Source organism: Oncorhynchus gorbuscha, linkage group LG16 (genome assembly GCF_021184085.1).
Source record: "Oncorhynchus gorbuscha isolate QuinsamMale2020 ecotype Even-year linkage group LG16, OgorEven_v1.0, whole genome shotgun sequence".
Lineage (NCBI taxonomy): Eukaryota > Metazoa > Chordata > Actinopteri > Salmoniformes > Salmonidae > Oncorhynchus > Oncorhynchus gorbuscha.
The window spans coordinates 89,170,193-89,185,664 of record NC_060188.1 but is presented as its reverse complement, the minus strand read 5'-3'; the positions used below and the strand labels follow the sequence as shown (position 1 = coordinate 89,185,664).

Sequence of the window (15,472 nt, the reverse complement as noted above, 5' to 3'; positions counted from 1 at the left end):
TGGCATAATGCATAAGCCTCAACATTAGCCAGACATTCACCAATATAAGATTGATTGCTATGTTAGAGGAATTGTTGTCCTGACATTTCACATTCCATACTTTGACTGTCATTTTCCTCTATTCTGTTCAAAGCACGCTGCTGTGCTGTGCCAATTTCTCAGCAGTCAGAGACGTGACACAGATATACACCTCCATTTAGCTTTTTCTTAAAGGTAAAAAGTGATCAACATAGGCTGTATAGTCTACACACAGTCGGTATCATAAGTATTCACCCCCCCACCCCTTGTTTTTTTTTTCCACATTTTGTTGCTTTATAAAATGGGATTCAAATGGAATAAATTGTGTGGGTTTTTTTTGTCATAGGTCTACACAAAAATCTTGACCATGTCAAACTGGAAAAAACAAATGTTTTATACATTCGTACTAATTTATAATAATGAATGAAATAAAATGTAAAGTATTCACCTCCTTGGTTTAGGCAGGCTTAAGTTAGTTTCGGAGTAAAATGTGGCTTAACAAATCACACATTAAGTTACATGGACTCACTCTGTGTGAAATAATTGTGGTTGACATGATTTTTAAATGACAACTTTGTTTGAGTGTGAGTGTGGCTGAAGATCAGTGAGGTTTCATAGGAAGAACCTTCAACAGGTTGTGTGTTCCCCGTCCCCCGTCCCCCATACATTCAACATCAGTAAGGTCCCAAAGTCAAATATTGAATTTAGCACAGATTAAAGTACAAAGACCAAGGAGATTTTCAAAAGCCTCAAAGAAGGGTAGTGATTGGTAGATGGGTAACAATAACAAATTAGACATTGAATATCACTGCACGGTCAAGTGCATAAATAATTGTGGGTGATATATTAAACTACAGAGACACATCAAAAATACAGTCATCCTTCAGATCTGAGCTGGAGAACCTGCTCAGGGATGTCGCTATGAGGCCGTTAGTGATTTTAAAACAGCTACTGAGTTCAGTAGCTGTGATGGGAGAAAACTGAGGATGGATCAACAACAATAATGACTTAAATGACAGAGTGACAAGAAGAATACAAATATACAGAATAAAATAAATAAAAAATAGAAACATGCATCCTGCAACAATCCTTTACCCCAAATTTGAAAAAACACAGCAAAGGAAAACACTTTTTGGCTTAAAAGCAAAGCCAAATGTTTAAGCCAAATCCAACACCAGACATCACTGAGTAACTGCCTCCTTATTTTCAAGGATGGTGGTGGCTGCGTCATGGTATGGTTATGCTTGTCATCGGCAAAGACTGGGGAGTTTTTCAGGATAAAAACCAACGGGACCCTAGAGGAGAGTCTGATTCAGTCTGCTTTACATCAGACACTGGGAGAGGAATTCACCTTTTCAGCAGGACAATAACCTAAAACACAAGACCAAATCTACACTGGAGTGACTTACCAAGAAGACAATGAATGTTCCTACGTGGCCAAGTTACAGCTTTGGCTTACTGTCTAGCCATGATCCCCAACACCTTGATAGAGCTTGAAGAATTATGAAAAGAAAAATGGGCAAATCTTGCACAATCCAGGTGTGTAAAGCTCTTAGAGACTTACCCATGAAGACTCACAGCTGTAATCACTGCCAAAGGTGATTCTAACATGTATTGACTCAGGGGGGTGAATACTTATCTAATCAAGATATATTCATCTTTTATTTTTTATTCATCTTTTTTTTAAAGTATATATTTTTTCTTCCACTTTTCACATTGGGTATTTAGTGTAAATCGTTGACAAAAAATGACAATTAAATCCATTATAATCCTACTTTGTAAAACAATAAAATGTGAATGAAATGGAAGGAGATGAATACTTATGAAACCCACTGTAGTCGAGGCTAGTTAGTAGTAAATGGATCGGTGGAAAGTGCTGATTTGTGAATTGTGTAATGAGATTACCCCTGTGAGTCAATGAGTAATCCTGTTGTGTGCTCGTTTTGAATTGAGGAGACGAGCTGTCAGCTGAGAGAGAAGCTGCTCACTCATCTCTCAGCACTGACATGTGTATTTGCATCATACCCTTGATTATATATAATTAGCTCTGTAGGTGTCAAGTCAACTGCCATTTTTAGTTTAGCCAAAATAATCTACAGATAAGATTGGTAATAAAACAATTTTAAAAAACATGGTTATTAACAATGATTAACACTCCAAGGATTTATCACATCAACCCCAGTCCTAAAATCCAATCTAGGCTACATTCATCTAGGAAAAGGTACAACTTTGTTTGTATGAGTGTGGTTGGCACATGTTGTGCCAAGCAGCAAGGTTTGATGTGCAGAACATTCAACAAGGTTGTCAGAGGTGGTGGTGGTAGACGTGGCTATTGCTGTGCCTGTGTCTGTCAGCGTCCATAGAATTGGGAATTAACACTTAGGGTCAAGCCCCTGTGGAGGTTGTGTGCAGATAAAGGTTGCGTGAGATTGATTTATCTCTATGCTGTCCCCACAGTAGCTGTGGTGAGGTAATGGCAATTAACTCAAATCAAAGTCTATTTGTCACGTGCGCCAAATACAACCTTACAGTGAAATGCTTACTTACAGGCTCTAACCAACAGTGCAAAAAAGATATTAGGTGAACAATAGATAAGTAAAGAAATAAAACAGTAAAAAGACAGTGAAAAATATAACAGTAGCGAGGCTATAACAGTAGCGAGGCTACCTACAGACACCGGTTAGTCAGGCTGATTGAGATAGTATGCATGTGTAGATATGTTCAAATTCAAACTAAATCTATTTGTATAGTTGTGAACAGGGCGAAGCTGCTCTCATCTACATGCTTTCACTTTGCTCTCTCTCTCAGTAGTAAGTACAGTAGTAAAACACAGTAGAGTTTATTTTCCCACTAAGTAACCTCATCTCAGGGCTGTTTTGCTACTCGGCTACTGAGCTACCCAGACTAGGCTACTGAGCTACCTAGGCTATGCTACTAGGCTACTGAGTTACCCAGACGAGGCTACTAGGCTACTGAGTTACCCAGACGAGGCTACTGAGATACCTAGGCTAGGCTACTAGGCTACTGAGCTACCCAGACTAGGCTACTGAGCTACCCAGACGAGGCTACTAGGCTACTGAGCTACCCAGACTAGGCTACTGAGCTACCCAGACGAGGCTACTAGGCTACTGAGATACCTAGGCTAGGCTACTGAGCTACCCAGACTAGGCTACTGAGCTACCCAGACGAGGCTACTAGGCTACTGAGCTACCCAGACTAGGCTACTGAGCTACCCAGACGAGGCTACTAGGCTACTAGGCTACTGAGCTACCCAGACTAGGCTACTGAGCTACCCAGACGAGGCTACTAGGCTACTGAGCTACCCTGACTAGGCTACTGAGTTACCCAGACGAGGCTACTAGGCTACTGAGCTACCTAGACTAGGCTACTCAGACTAGGCTACTAGGCTACTCAGAAGTGGAGGGTGTAGCAGCTCTTAGAGGTGGAAGAAGAGAATGTTTTCATGACTCTGTGTACAGTGAAAACACTGAGGCATAAGACACGGTGACGGTGAAGGAAGTATGTGAGACAGGACAGAGGGGTAAACACTTGTGATGTTTACTGTAAGCAACATATGGCACAGTGTGTTGTGCCGTGTGTTTGTCCGTGCATATGTGTCTGTATGAGATGTCTCTCCGCGTTTAAACCACTGGGGAGAACACCATGCCAGGGGGTCTGCTCACCATGTACATTATGTACAGTATCTTTCCAGTACAAACAGTGACAACCTTCTGGATGTTTCCATTACAATGAATCTCATCCTACAAAATGTCCCATGATGCTCTGGTTCAGTTTTTACACTTTGTAAATAATTTGACCTAAACTCTTAGGGGGAAAAAAGGGTTCTGATGCTATTCAGCGTCCCTCCCCGTGTGCTCTGTGTACCTACAGTAGGTGTACCTTGGTGGTGTGCTGCAGCCCTGGAGGAAAATGTCAGCACAGTCAAAGAACTTAGAATAACTAGAAATGGCAGCCATTTGGCAACACAGTAACCAGTCCAGTCACAAACCAAGATGTTTATTAACCCAAAGACTTTTTTCAATGTTAGGAAGAAGAGCCATCCTCTTGAATTGGTTTTGTTTGTTTGTTTGTTTGTTTGTTTGTTTGTTTGTTTGTTTGTTTGTTTGTTTGTTTGTTTGTTTGTTTGTTTGTTTGTTTGTTTGTTTGTTTGTGTGTGTGTGTGTGTGTGTGTGTGTGTGTGTGTGTGTGTGTGTGTGTGGTGTGTGTGTGTGTGTGTGCGTGCGTGCGTGCGTGCGTGCGTGCGTGCGTGCGTGCGTGCGTGCGTGCGTGCGTGCGTGCGTGTATTATCCCATGCCCCAGGATACTTCTCAGTGCACAACAGCCCAGTCCCCATCCTGTATCAACATAATCATGAGGAGGCTGGTCAGGCCGGTTTACACTTTACTGTTTAGGTCACATGACAGTCAAGGTTCTTCTGACAAGGCCTGAGAGTGTGTCAAGGTTAGTGTGTGTGTGTGTGTGTGTGCTTACTGTGATTCATATAGAAAGATATCTAAACAACTACACACTTACAAACTAAATACCTACTGTTCCAGTCTGAAGGCAGCACCCACCAGAGCCATTCAAAACCCTACTAGCCTAGAGTTATACCTGAGCCCCTTAATAATTAACTATCCCTAATCGTTATTCACCCAGGGAGCGTCAGGATATAGGCCTATCAGAAGAAGCACTTGGATCTCCTTACCGCACAGTGTGTTAACTCGGGGATTTGATACCTCACACCTTCTGAAATGACAGTCTGTAACCTATTCTATTCTCTGAACAAGCATTGGGTGTTGGGAATCAACAACACACTAGAATACAATAGCGTGCTCTGCTGTTCCCCTTTGGTCCAGGCTGAAAGATCAAACATAACCCTGCTGTTTGATCTTGTAATTGTAATACACCCTTATCCCACTGTCAGGAGGAATCAGAGAGAGAAAAAAGGCAGATGCTGTAGAATTCATTGTAGAATTCATCATCTCATTGGCCCTGAATGTGCTCTGACGGTTCTAAACTCCTTGTGAGTAACAAATGGTTGTTTGAACATAATCAGTCATTGTATCTGGGAAAGGGAGGTAAAAGAGCAAAATAGAGTCCTCCTCCACCATTATCTAGGAATAATTGTAATCATTCACCCCGTGGGGTTGCCATGGACACCACCTCACTTAACTTCTAGGATGCCATCTTATCTTTAGACTCAAGGTTCTAGAATTGCTTTTAGTGCAAAGAACGTTAATTTATTTTATGGTTTTAATCCAAAGAAAGTGTATTTATTTTATGGTTTTAATCCAAAGAAAGTGTATTTATTTTATGGTTTTAATCCAAAGAAAGTGTATTTATTTTATGGTTTGAATCCAAAGAAAGTAAAGGCCCAAGTAAGTGTTGTAAATGAGTAAATGCAGTGCAGGCAGATTGTAAATATCATTAATTACTACTTCTTTTGGCAGGCTTACTGGTATCGGGTTGTAGATGTCCCACAAAGCCATTTATTGATGTATTTTTATATCTAGTTGAACCAAGAAATCCAATACAAGATATTAACCTAACCCATTGTTATCTAGACTATAGTTGAGATTTAATTTAGCCTTTCAATCACGATTAAGTATCTAGAGGGATAAACCAGCAAGGGATAGAAAAAGGGGGGAACCTGAGTGAGCAAAAGATGAGAACCGTGAGAACGAAAACATTTAGGCTCACTATACAGACGATGAATCAATTTACGTTTATGAGCGTCCCTGTTTGTTTTCCCTTCACTCACTTTGCAAGCTTAGCAGGCTGCAGTTTAGTGATGCTATGGTTATGTAAGACAGAGCTATATACAGCCAGAGGACAATCCTCCCCTCCTTTCAACCACTTCAACTCTAATCTGAAAATTATCAGATTAGGATGACGTAGAAATCAAGGAAATCAATTTATATCCATCAATCTCCATGATTTAGTCTGTTGGGAAATGTAAATATTGGTGATCAATATCAAAGAACGTTTTGTAATTTAGGTCTAATTGCGGCAAAAGAAAATATAGCCCGTATATGGTAGCTCGTATATGTCTGTAGGTTAATAATGTAGTAAGTACGGTGGAAGCTTATGCAAGAGGGCTTTATAAACAAAAAGAGTGCAATGCATCAATCTACGAGACTTCAAGGAGGGTCCACCTACTTTCTGATACAGAGTGTGGTATGATAAACTGCGTTCGCAGTCTTCAGTACAATAGCAGCTGCATTCGTATAATCGATTTTCCCCATGGTCTATAACTGGTATGAATGTCGACTGAATGATTTGTTATTGGCTATTTAATTAAAGGTATGCCCTATTCTTATAAAGGAAGTTCATTTTCATTCTTAACTTCTTAAGTAACTAATCAATATGCTTTCTGAAAAATAGCTTCTCGTCCATCCAGATATTAATAACCTGGGATATCAGCAGATACATTTTTACGTGATTTGGAAAATTTGTTTGCATTAAGTTCTGATTCCAGTTCAACAAAGGTTTTCTGCAAAGCATCATTTATTATGATTTTTGTATTTTTTTTATTTCACCTTTATTTAACTAGGCAAGTCACTTAAGAACAAATTCTCATTTACAATGACAGCCTACCGGGGAACAGTGGGTTAACTGCCTTGTTCAGGGGCAGAACGACAGATTTTTACCTTGTCAGCTCGGGGATTCGATCCAGCAACCTTTCGGTTACTGGCCCACTAGGCTACCTGCTGGTTACTGGCCCACTAGGCTACCTGCTGGTTACTGGCCCACTAGGCTACCTGCTGGTTACTGGCCCACTAGGCTACCTGCTGGTTACTGGCCCACTAGGCTACCTGCTGGTTACTGGCCCACTAGGCTACCTGCTGGTTACTGGCCCACTAGGCTACCTGCTGGTTACTGGCCCACTAGGCTACCTGCTGGTTACTGGCCCACTAGGCTACCTGCTGGTTACTGGCCCACTAGGCTACCTGCTGGTTACTGGCCCACTAGGCTACCTGCCGCCCCAAAAAGCCTGATTGCAGTTATGTTAGAGCGTTGTCAACAGAAAGCACAGTGGTATCATCCTCATACACTTGTTAGCTCATCAACCTGAGGTTTGGCTAAACTGGACCAATGATTCAGCATACCATAGTTTCAATGGCAAAAGTACAGTAGTAAAACACAGTAGACTTTATTTTCCCACTAAGTAACCTCATCTCAGGGCTGTTTTGCTACTGAGCTACCCAGGCTAGGCTACTGAGCTACCCAGACTAGGCTACTGAGCTACCCAGACTAGGCTACTGAGCTACCCAGGCTAGGCTACTGAACTACCCAGGCTAGGCTACTGAGCTACCCAGGCTAGGCTACTAGCTACCCAGACTAGGCTACTGAGCTACCCAGGCTAGGCTACTGAGCTACCCAGACTAGGCTACTGAGCTACCCAGACTAGGCTACTGAGCTACCCAGGCTAGGCTACTGAACTACCCAGGCTAGGCTACTGAGCTACCCAGGCTAGGCTACTAAGCTACCCAGACTAGGCTACTGAGCTACCCAGGCTAGGCTACTGAGCTACCCAGACTAGGCTACTGAGCTACCCAGACTAGGCTACTGAGCTACTCAGGCTAGGCTACTGAGCTACCCAGGCTAGGCTACTGACCTACCCAGGCTAGGCTACTGAGCTACCCAGGCTAGGCTACTGAGCTACCCAGTCTAGGCTACTGAGCTACCCAGACTAGGCTACTGAGCTACTCAGGCTAGGCTACTAGGCTACTCAGAAGTGGAGGGTGTAGCAGCTTTTAGAGGTGGAAGAAGAGAATGTTTTCATGACTCTGTGTACAGTGAAAACACTGAGGCATAAGACATGGTGAGGGTGAAGGAAACACGAGTGGTATTTACTGTGAGACAGACCGTCACAATATGTTGTACCATGTGTTTTTCTGTGCATATACGTCTGTGTGGTGAGAAAACCATGCCAGTGGGCCTGCTCACCATGTACATTATGTACAGTATCATTCCAGTACGACAGTGACAACCTTCCGGATGTTTCCATTACAATGAACGTCATCCTACAAAAGGTTCCATGATGCTCTGGTTCAGTTTTTATACATCATTTGACCTAGGTCGCCTCCTAAATGACACCCTATTCCCTACATCAGGGATGGGCAGCTCCAGTCCTCGGGGGTCGGAGTGGTGTCACACTTTGTCCACATCCCTAGTCAACACAGCTGATTAAAGTAATTGCATTCTAAACTGAAGATCATAATCCGTTGATTGTTGGAGTCAGGTGTGTTAGCTGGGGCTGGGTTAAACGTATGACACCTACCAGGCCCCCGAGGACTGGAGTTGCCCATCCCTGCCCTAGTGCACTACTTCTGACCAGAGCCGCAGGGCTTAAAAGTAGTGTACCATGTAGGGAATAGGCTGCCATTTGGGACGCGGTCCTGGTCATGGGAGATACCACTCATCAGACACAAGGGACAGTTTGAAGACGCTCAGCAACCTCTATGTGCCATTCAGAAGATTAACAATAAAGAAGGGAGTCTAATGAGACCAATGTCTCTTTCACCAGGGAGCCCTGCAATTTTTTATTTTACAAGGCAAGTCGGTTAAGAACAAATTCTTATTTTCAATGATGGCCTAGGAACAGTGGGTTAACTGCCTGTTCAGGGGCAGAACGACAGATTTGTACCTTGTCAGCTCAGGGATTAACCTTCAGGTTACTAGTCCAACACTCTAACCACTAGGCTATCCTGCCACTCCAATGACCATGTCCATCGTGTTGATACAGCTCCTTCATAAAGTATTCATACCCCTTGACTTATTCCACATCTCAATTAAGATTAAAACAACAACAAACCCCCCTCTCTCACCCATCTACACACATCCCATAATCATCCCATAATCATCCCATAATCATCCCATAATGACAAAAGGTTTTTTTAAAGTTTTTTTTTAAATGCAAATATATTGAAAATTTAATGTACATAAGTATTCACATCGCTGAGTCAATACATGTTAGAATCACATTTGGCAGTGATTTTGTTTTACAACAGTCTGTCTGAGCTTTGCACACCTGGATTGTACAATATTTTCATATTATTATTTGAAAAATTATTCAAGTCTTGCTGTAGATTTTCAAGCTGATTTTAAGTCAAAACTGTAACTAGTCCACTCAGGAACATTCAATGTCATCTTGGTAAGCAACTCCAGTGTAGATTTGGCCTTGTGCTTTAGGTTATTGTCCTGCTGAAAGGTGAATTTGTCTCCCCAGTGTCTGTTGGAAAGCAGACTGAACCAGGTTTTCCTCTAGGATTTTGCCTGTGCTTAGATTTATTCTGTTTCTTTTCAACCTAAACTCCCTAGTCCTTGCCGATGACAAGCATACCCATAACACGATGCAGCCACTACCAAGCTTGAATGTATGAAGAGTGGTACTCAGTGATTTTGTTGTTTTAGATTTGTCCCAAACAGAAAGCTTTGTTTTTTTAAAGTTAATTTCTTTGCCACATTTTTGTGTTGCAGTTTTACACTTTTATTTAATCCATTTTTAAATTCAGGCTGTAACAACAACATGTGGAAAACGTGTGAATGCTTCCTGAAGGCACTTTACATCAATAGTGAGGTGTGCCGACATACATCGTATTATAGTAGTGTGTTTTCATTGCAAAAAGATCATATCCATGTCTAGCAGCACCTTGCTTTTTAATGCTATTCAGCGACCCTCCCCGTGTGCTCTGTGTACCTACAGTAGGTGTACCTTGGTGGTGTGCTGCAGCCCTGGAGGAAAATGTCAGCACAGTCAAAGAACTTAGAATAACTAGAAATGGCAGCCATTTGGAAACACAGTAACCAGTCCAATCACAAACCAAGATGTTTATTAACCCAAAGACTTTTTTCAATGTAAGGAAGAAGAGCCATCTTCTTGAATTGGTTTTGTTTGTGTGTGTGTGTGTGTGTGTGCGTGTGTGTGTGTGCATGCGTGCGTGTGTGTGTGTGTGTGTGTGTGTGTATTATCCCATGCCCCAGGATACTTCTCAGTGCACAACAGCCCAGTCCCCATCCTGTATCAACAGAATCATGAGGAGGCTGGTCAGGCCGGTTTACACTTACTGTTTAGGTCACATGACAGTCAAGGTTCTTCTGACATGGACTGAGAGTGTGTCAAGGTTAGTGTGTGTGTGTGCGTACTGTGATTCATATAGAAAGATATTACAGTGTCTAAAGACTACTTTGTTGAGCCATCATACCTACTATACACTCTTAGAGAAAAAGGGGCTCTCTAGAACCTAAAAGGGGTTTTCACTTGTCCCCATAGGAGAACCCTTTGAAGAACCCTTTTTGGTTCCAGGCAGAACCCTTTTGAGTTGGAACCCAAAAGAGTTCTACCTGGAACAAAAAAGGGTTCTCCTATGGGGACAACTAAAGATAAGTTTTGGATCCCTTTTTTCTAAGATTGTATATTGTGGCTTTTGTAGCAGTCTCCAGTTGGTGTACTGATGTTTGACGACCAGGCCTGTGCACAAGGCAAGGCCCAGGTCAGGTTCTAATGACCTAGTATTCCAGTCTGAAGGCAGCACCCACCAGAGCCATTCAAAACCCTACTAGCCTAGAGTTATACCTGAGCCCCTTAATAATTAACTATCCCTAATCGTTATTCACCAAGGGAGCATCAGGATATAGGCCTATCAGAAGAAGCCTTATGGTCTCCTTACCGCGCAGGGCACAATCTGATACCTCACATCTGAAATATCAGTCTGTAGCCTCTTAACATGTAGGATGCTATCCTAGACCCAGGGTTATCCTAGACCCAGGGTTATCCTAGACCCAGGGTTATCCTAGACCCAGGGTTATCCTAGACCCAGGGTTATCCTAGACCCAGGGCTATCCTAGACCCAGGGTTATCCTAGACCCAGGGTTATCCTAGACCCAGGGTTATCCTAGACCCAGGGTTATCCTAGACCCAGGGTTATCCACCCAGGGTTATCCTAGACCCAGTTATTCCCAAGAAAGTTTATTTATTTCATGCTTTTATCCCAAAGAAATCTAGTTGAACTACTAATGACCAAGAAATAAAATACAAGATATTAACCTAACCCATTGTTATCTAGACTATAGTTGAGATTTAATTTAGCCTTTCAATCACGATTAAGTATCTAGAGGGATAAACCAGCAAGGGATAGAAAAAAGAGGAACCTGAGTGAGCAAAAGATGAGAACCGTGAGAACGAAAACATTTAGGGTCACTATACAGACGATGAATCAATTTACGTTTATGAGCGTCCCTGTTTGTTTTCCCTTCACTCACTTTGCCAGCTTAGCAGGCTGCAGCTTAGTGATGCTATGGTTATGTAAGACAGAGCTATATACAGCCAGAGGACAATCCTCCCCTCCTTTCAACCACTTCAACTCTAATCTGACAGTTATCAGATTAGGATGACGTAGAAATCAAGGCACCGTGGAGTAAATACCACCATCACTCTAGGGGTCAGAGGTCATGGAGGTAGCAAGGTAGCTAGATGGAGCAATGTAGTTAAATAAGTGTTACTTCATCGGCTTAGTGGAAGTACCAGTGAGGTACGCAGAACAGACGATCTCTGACTGGCCGCTATTAGTTAGTGATCCCTTCACTTCATCGGCTTAGTGGAAGTACCAGTGAGGTACGCAGAACAGACGATCTCTGACTGGCCGCTATTAGTTAGTGATCCCTTCACTTCATCGGCTTAGTGGAAGTACCAGTGAGGTACGCAGAACAGACGATCTCTGACTGGCCGCTATTAGTTAGTGATCCCTTCACTTCATCGGCTTAGTGGAAGTACCAGTGAGGTACGCAGAACAGACGATCTCTGACTGGCCGCTATTAGTTAGTGATCCCTTCACTTCATCGGCTTAGTGGAAGTACCAGTGAGGTACGCAGAACAGACGATCTCTGACTGGCCGCTATTAGTTAGTGATCCCTTCACTTCATCGGCTTAGTGGAAGTACCAGTGAGGTACGCAGAACAGACGATCTCTGACTGGCCGCTATTAGTTAGTGATCCCTTCACTTCATTTTTTATTTTTTTGCGATCCACAGTCCTGCAAATGGGGGTTTGCATTGCAGTCTGATAAAGAAGCAGCAGTAGCAGTGTATAAGGTAGTTGTTGTGAAATTGTTCGGTTAGATTACTAGAAGCACAAGCATTTCGCTACACTCACATTAACATCTGTTAACCATGTGTATGTGACAAATCAAATTGGATTTGATTTGGATTTGTTTCTCCTTGGTTATGGTGACACATAAGCCCTTAGCGTTACACAATCAGATGTGCTGTACATGCCAGCTGGAAAGAGGAGGGGCTTTGTTAATCTTTGCACACATGGGGGGAAAACAATATCCTTTTTCTCCAGCTTTTCTGTCATGTTTACTCTTCTCTGCAGGCCTTAAATATATTTTTATATCATTCTATATACGGCACTTCAAAAATTCAATTGACTCATGGCTACTTCAAAGTAGCAAGGCTTTGTGATTCCAGCTCTTTCTCAAGGTGTTAAGATAAAATGCTGACCTGGGAGGAACCCATTAATTGCTCAGTAATAAGACCTTATGCACAGCACACTCCAGCTGTCAGAGAGATTCACACGTCTTTCTGGCTCGCCTTGCACACAGATTACATCACAGTGTAGAGAACCCTGTTCGTCACTATGAACAGAGCCTAATTGACCTCGTTAGTTACCCAATTAGACAGGATGTCAGCATGCAGAGGGCCTACTCTACAGAGGATACTGGGAGGAAACTGTTGCTGAGGGAATATTTTTCCCTCAGCAGTTTCAGGTGTATGATTAAATAAAACATGTTTAATACTCTGCCTGAAAAGCTGAATTCTCCAGCTATTCTTTGTTTCCGTTATTCTTATTTTCTATCAAAATATCACAGCTATTTTCCTCATCTTAGTATTATATTCTGATCTTATATTGATTTTCACCTGAATGGCGGTAAACATCAAGACAACATGAATAAATATTTTATAAGCAAAAAATATAAAAAATATTGATCACATACACATGGTTAGCAGATGTTAATACGAGTGTAGCGAAATGCGTGTGCTTCTAGTTCCGACAGTGCAGTAATATCTAACAAATACACAACAACTACCTTATATGTACACAATATAAAGGGTGGGAATATGTACATGTAAATATATGGATGGCTGTGCGGCATAGGCAAGATGCAATAGATGGTATAAAATACAGTATATACATATGAGATGAATAATGTAGGATATGTAGACATTATTAAAGTGCCATTATTTAAAGTGACTGGTTATACCTTTACTAAATCCATTTATTAAAGTGGCAAGAGATTTGAGTCTATGTTGGCAGCAGCCTCTCTGTGTTAGTGATGGCTGTTTAACAGTCTGATGACCTTGAGATTGAAAAACAGCTTCTGTCTCTCGGTCCCAGCTTTGATGCACCTGTACCGACCTCGCCTTCTGGATGATAGCGGGGTGAACAGGCAGTGGCTCAGGTGGTTGTTGTCCTTGATGATCTTTTTGGCTTTCCTGTGACATCGTGTGCTGTAGGTGTCCTGGAGGGCAGGTAGTTTGTCCCCGGTGATGCGTTGTGCAGACCGCACTACCCTCTGGGGAGCCTTGCAACTGAGGGTGGTTGCCGTACCAGGCGGTGATACAGCCCGACAGGATGCTCTCGATTGTCCATCTGTAAAAGTTTGTGAGGCTTTTAGGTGACGAGACACATTTCTTCAGCCTCCTGAGGTTAAAGATGCACTGTTGTGCCTTCTTCACCACGCTGTCTGTGTGGTTGGACCATTTCAGTTTGTCCGTGATGTGTACACCGAGGAACTTAAAACTTTCCACCTTCTCTGTTTTGTTGATGTTGAGTGAGAGGTTATTTTCCTGACACCACAATCCTGAGGGAATTTCCATGACTGTGGAAATTCAATGGGGCCATGGATGGATTATATAATGTCATTTAAACTACATACTTTGCGGTTAGAAATTGAACTCAACCACCTGGACAAGGGTGGGATGGCCCAGTTGAACCAAGGGTGGGATGGCCCAGTTGAACCAAGGGTGGGATGGCCCAGTTGAACCAAGGGCGGGATGGCCCAGTTGAACCAAGGGCGGGATGGCCCAGTTGAACCAAGGGCGGGATGGCCCAGTTGAACCAAGGGCGGGATGGCCCAGTTGAACCAAGGGCGGGATGGCCCAGTTGAACCCAGGGTGGGATGGCCCAGTTGAACCAAGGGTGGGATGGCCCAGTTGAACCAAGGGTGGGATGGCCCAGTTGAACCAAGGGTGGGATGGCCCAGTGGGTGGGATGTTCCAGTTGAACCAAGGGTGGGATGGCCCAGTTGAACCAAGGGTGGGATGGCCCAGTTGAACCAAGGGTGGGATGGCCCAGTTGAAACAAGGGTGGGATGGCCCAGTTGAACCAAGGGTGGGATGGCCCAGTTGAACCAAGGGTGGGATGGCCCAGTTGAACCAAGGGTGGGATGGCCCAGTTGAACCAAGGGTGGGATGGCCCAGTTGAACCAAGGGTGGGATGGCCCAGTTGAACCAAGTTGACACTGACCTTCACTAACACACCAGTCTAGAATGGCTGTCTTTCCAAATCTGGTCTAGTTGAGGCTACTAATACTATACTATACTATACTATACTATACTATACTAATACGCAAACCTACAATTTGTATTATTTCCTGAGGATGGAGGTACAGCCCCTTTATGTAACAATAAAGATATATAACAAGTAAATGAGTTAGAACCCATTGAGACATATTGACCCTTTTCATCATGTAACGGGTCAGATGGCAAGAATTTGTTCGGTCAATTACAAAATACAACTCCACTAATAACACAAGTTGATACACTGCATTTAAAATCATCAAGTAGGATTACACACACAAAAAAAACGTATTTCCATCGTGGTCTTCGGTCTGACTTTGGCCGGCATATACTATACTGGTAGAAGCCATGTTGTTTCCCCTAGCATCAAGTCTTGTTTCTACTGATCACACAAGACAACCAGGGGTTCAATCATATGATGTCGCCTGTCTAGTGTTCTAGTGTTCAGAGCCACCTGATAGGTTGATCCCTGGTCATGCTTCATGCTTGGTCTGTTTCTGTCTCTGTTTTCCCAGAATTCAACCTGACTTGCGAGGCAGTGAGGCGTCATGATGTGGAGAGACGTGGGAGTAACACTGATACTGTCACTAATCCTGCCTGTGGTTGCTCAGGGAGCACGTAAGTCAAAGACCAGGCCATGTAACCTCTGATTGTATTTGGACTACAATGTCCATATATAACTGGCTGAATTAATGGGAGACAGTGTGTCCAGAATGAAACTACGCATGGGGCATATTTTATTTTGCCTTTATTTAACTAGGCAAGTCAGTTAAGAACAAATTATTATCGTGAATGACGGCCTAGGAACATTGGGTTAACTGCCTGTTCAGGGGCAGAACAACAGGTTTGTACCTTGTCAGCACAGGGATTTG

General features: G+C 42.9%; 1 protein-coding gene across 1 annotated transcript in view; it reads left to right on the top strand.

Annotated features, from left to right (window-relative positions):
- Positions 1–15,472, top strand: part of prlra (prolactin receptor a) — a 38,329-nt gene that overhangs the window by 12,801 nt on the left and 10,056 nt on the right. Inside the window, exon 2 of the mRNA XM_046307486.1 lies at positions 15,116–15,218. Coding sequence (XP_046163442.1) covers positions 15,149–15,218 — 70 coding nt within the window. The 5' untranslated portion in view covers positions 15,116–15,148. The remainder of the gene's footprint in view (positions 1–15,115; positions 15,219–15,472) is intronic.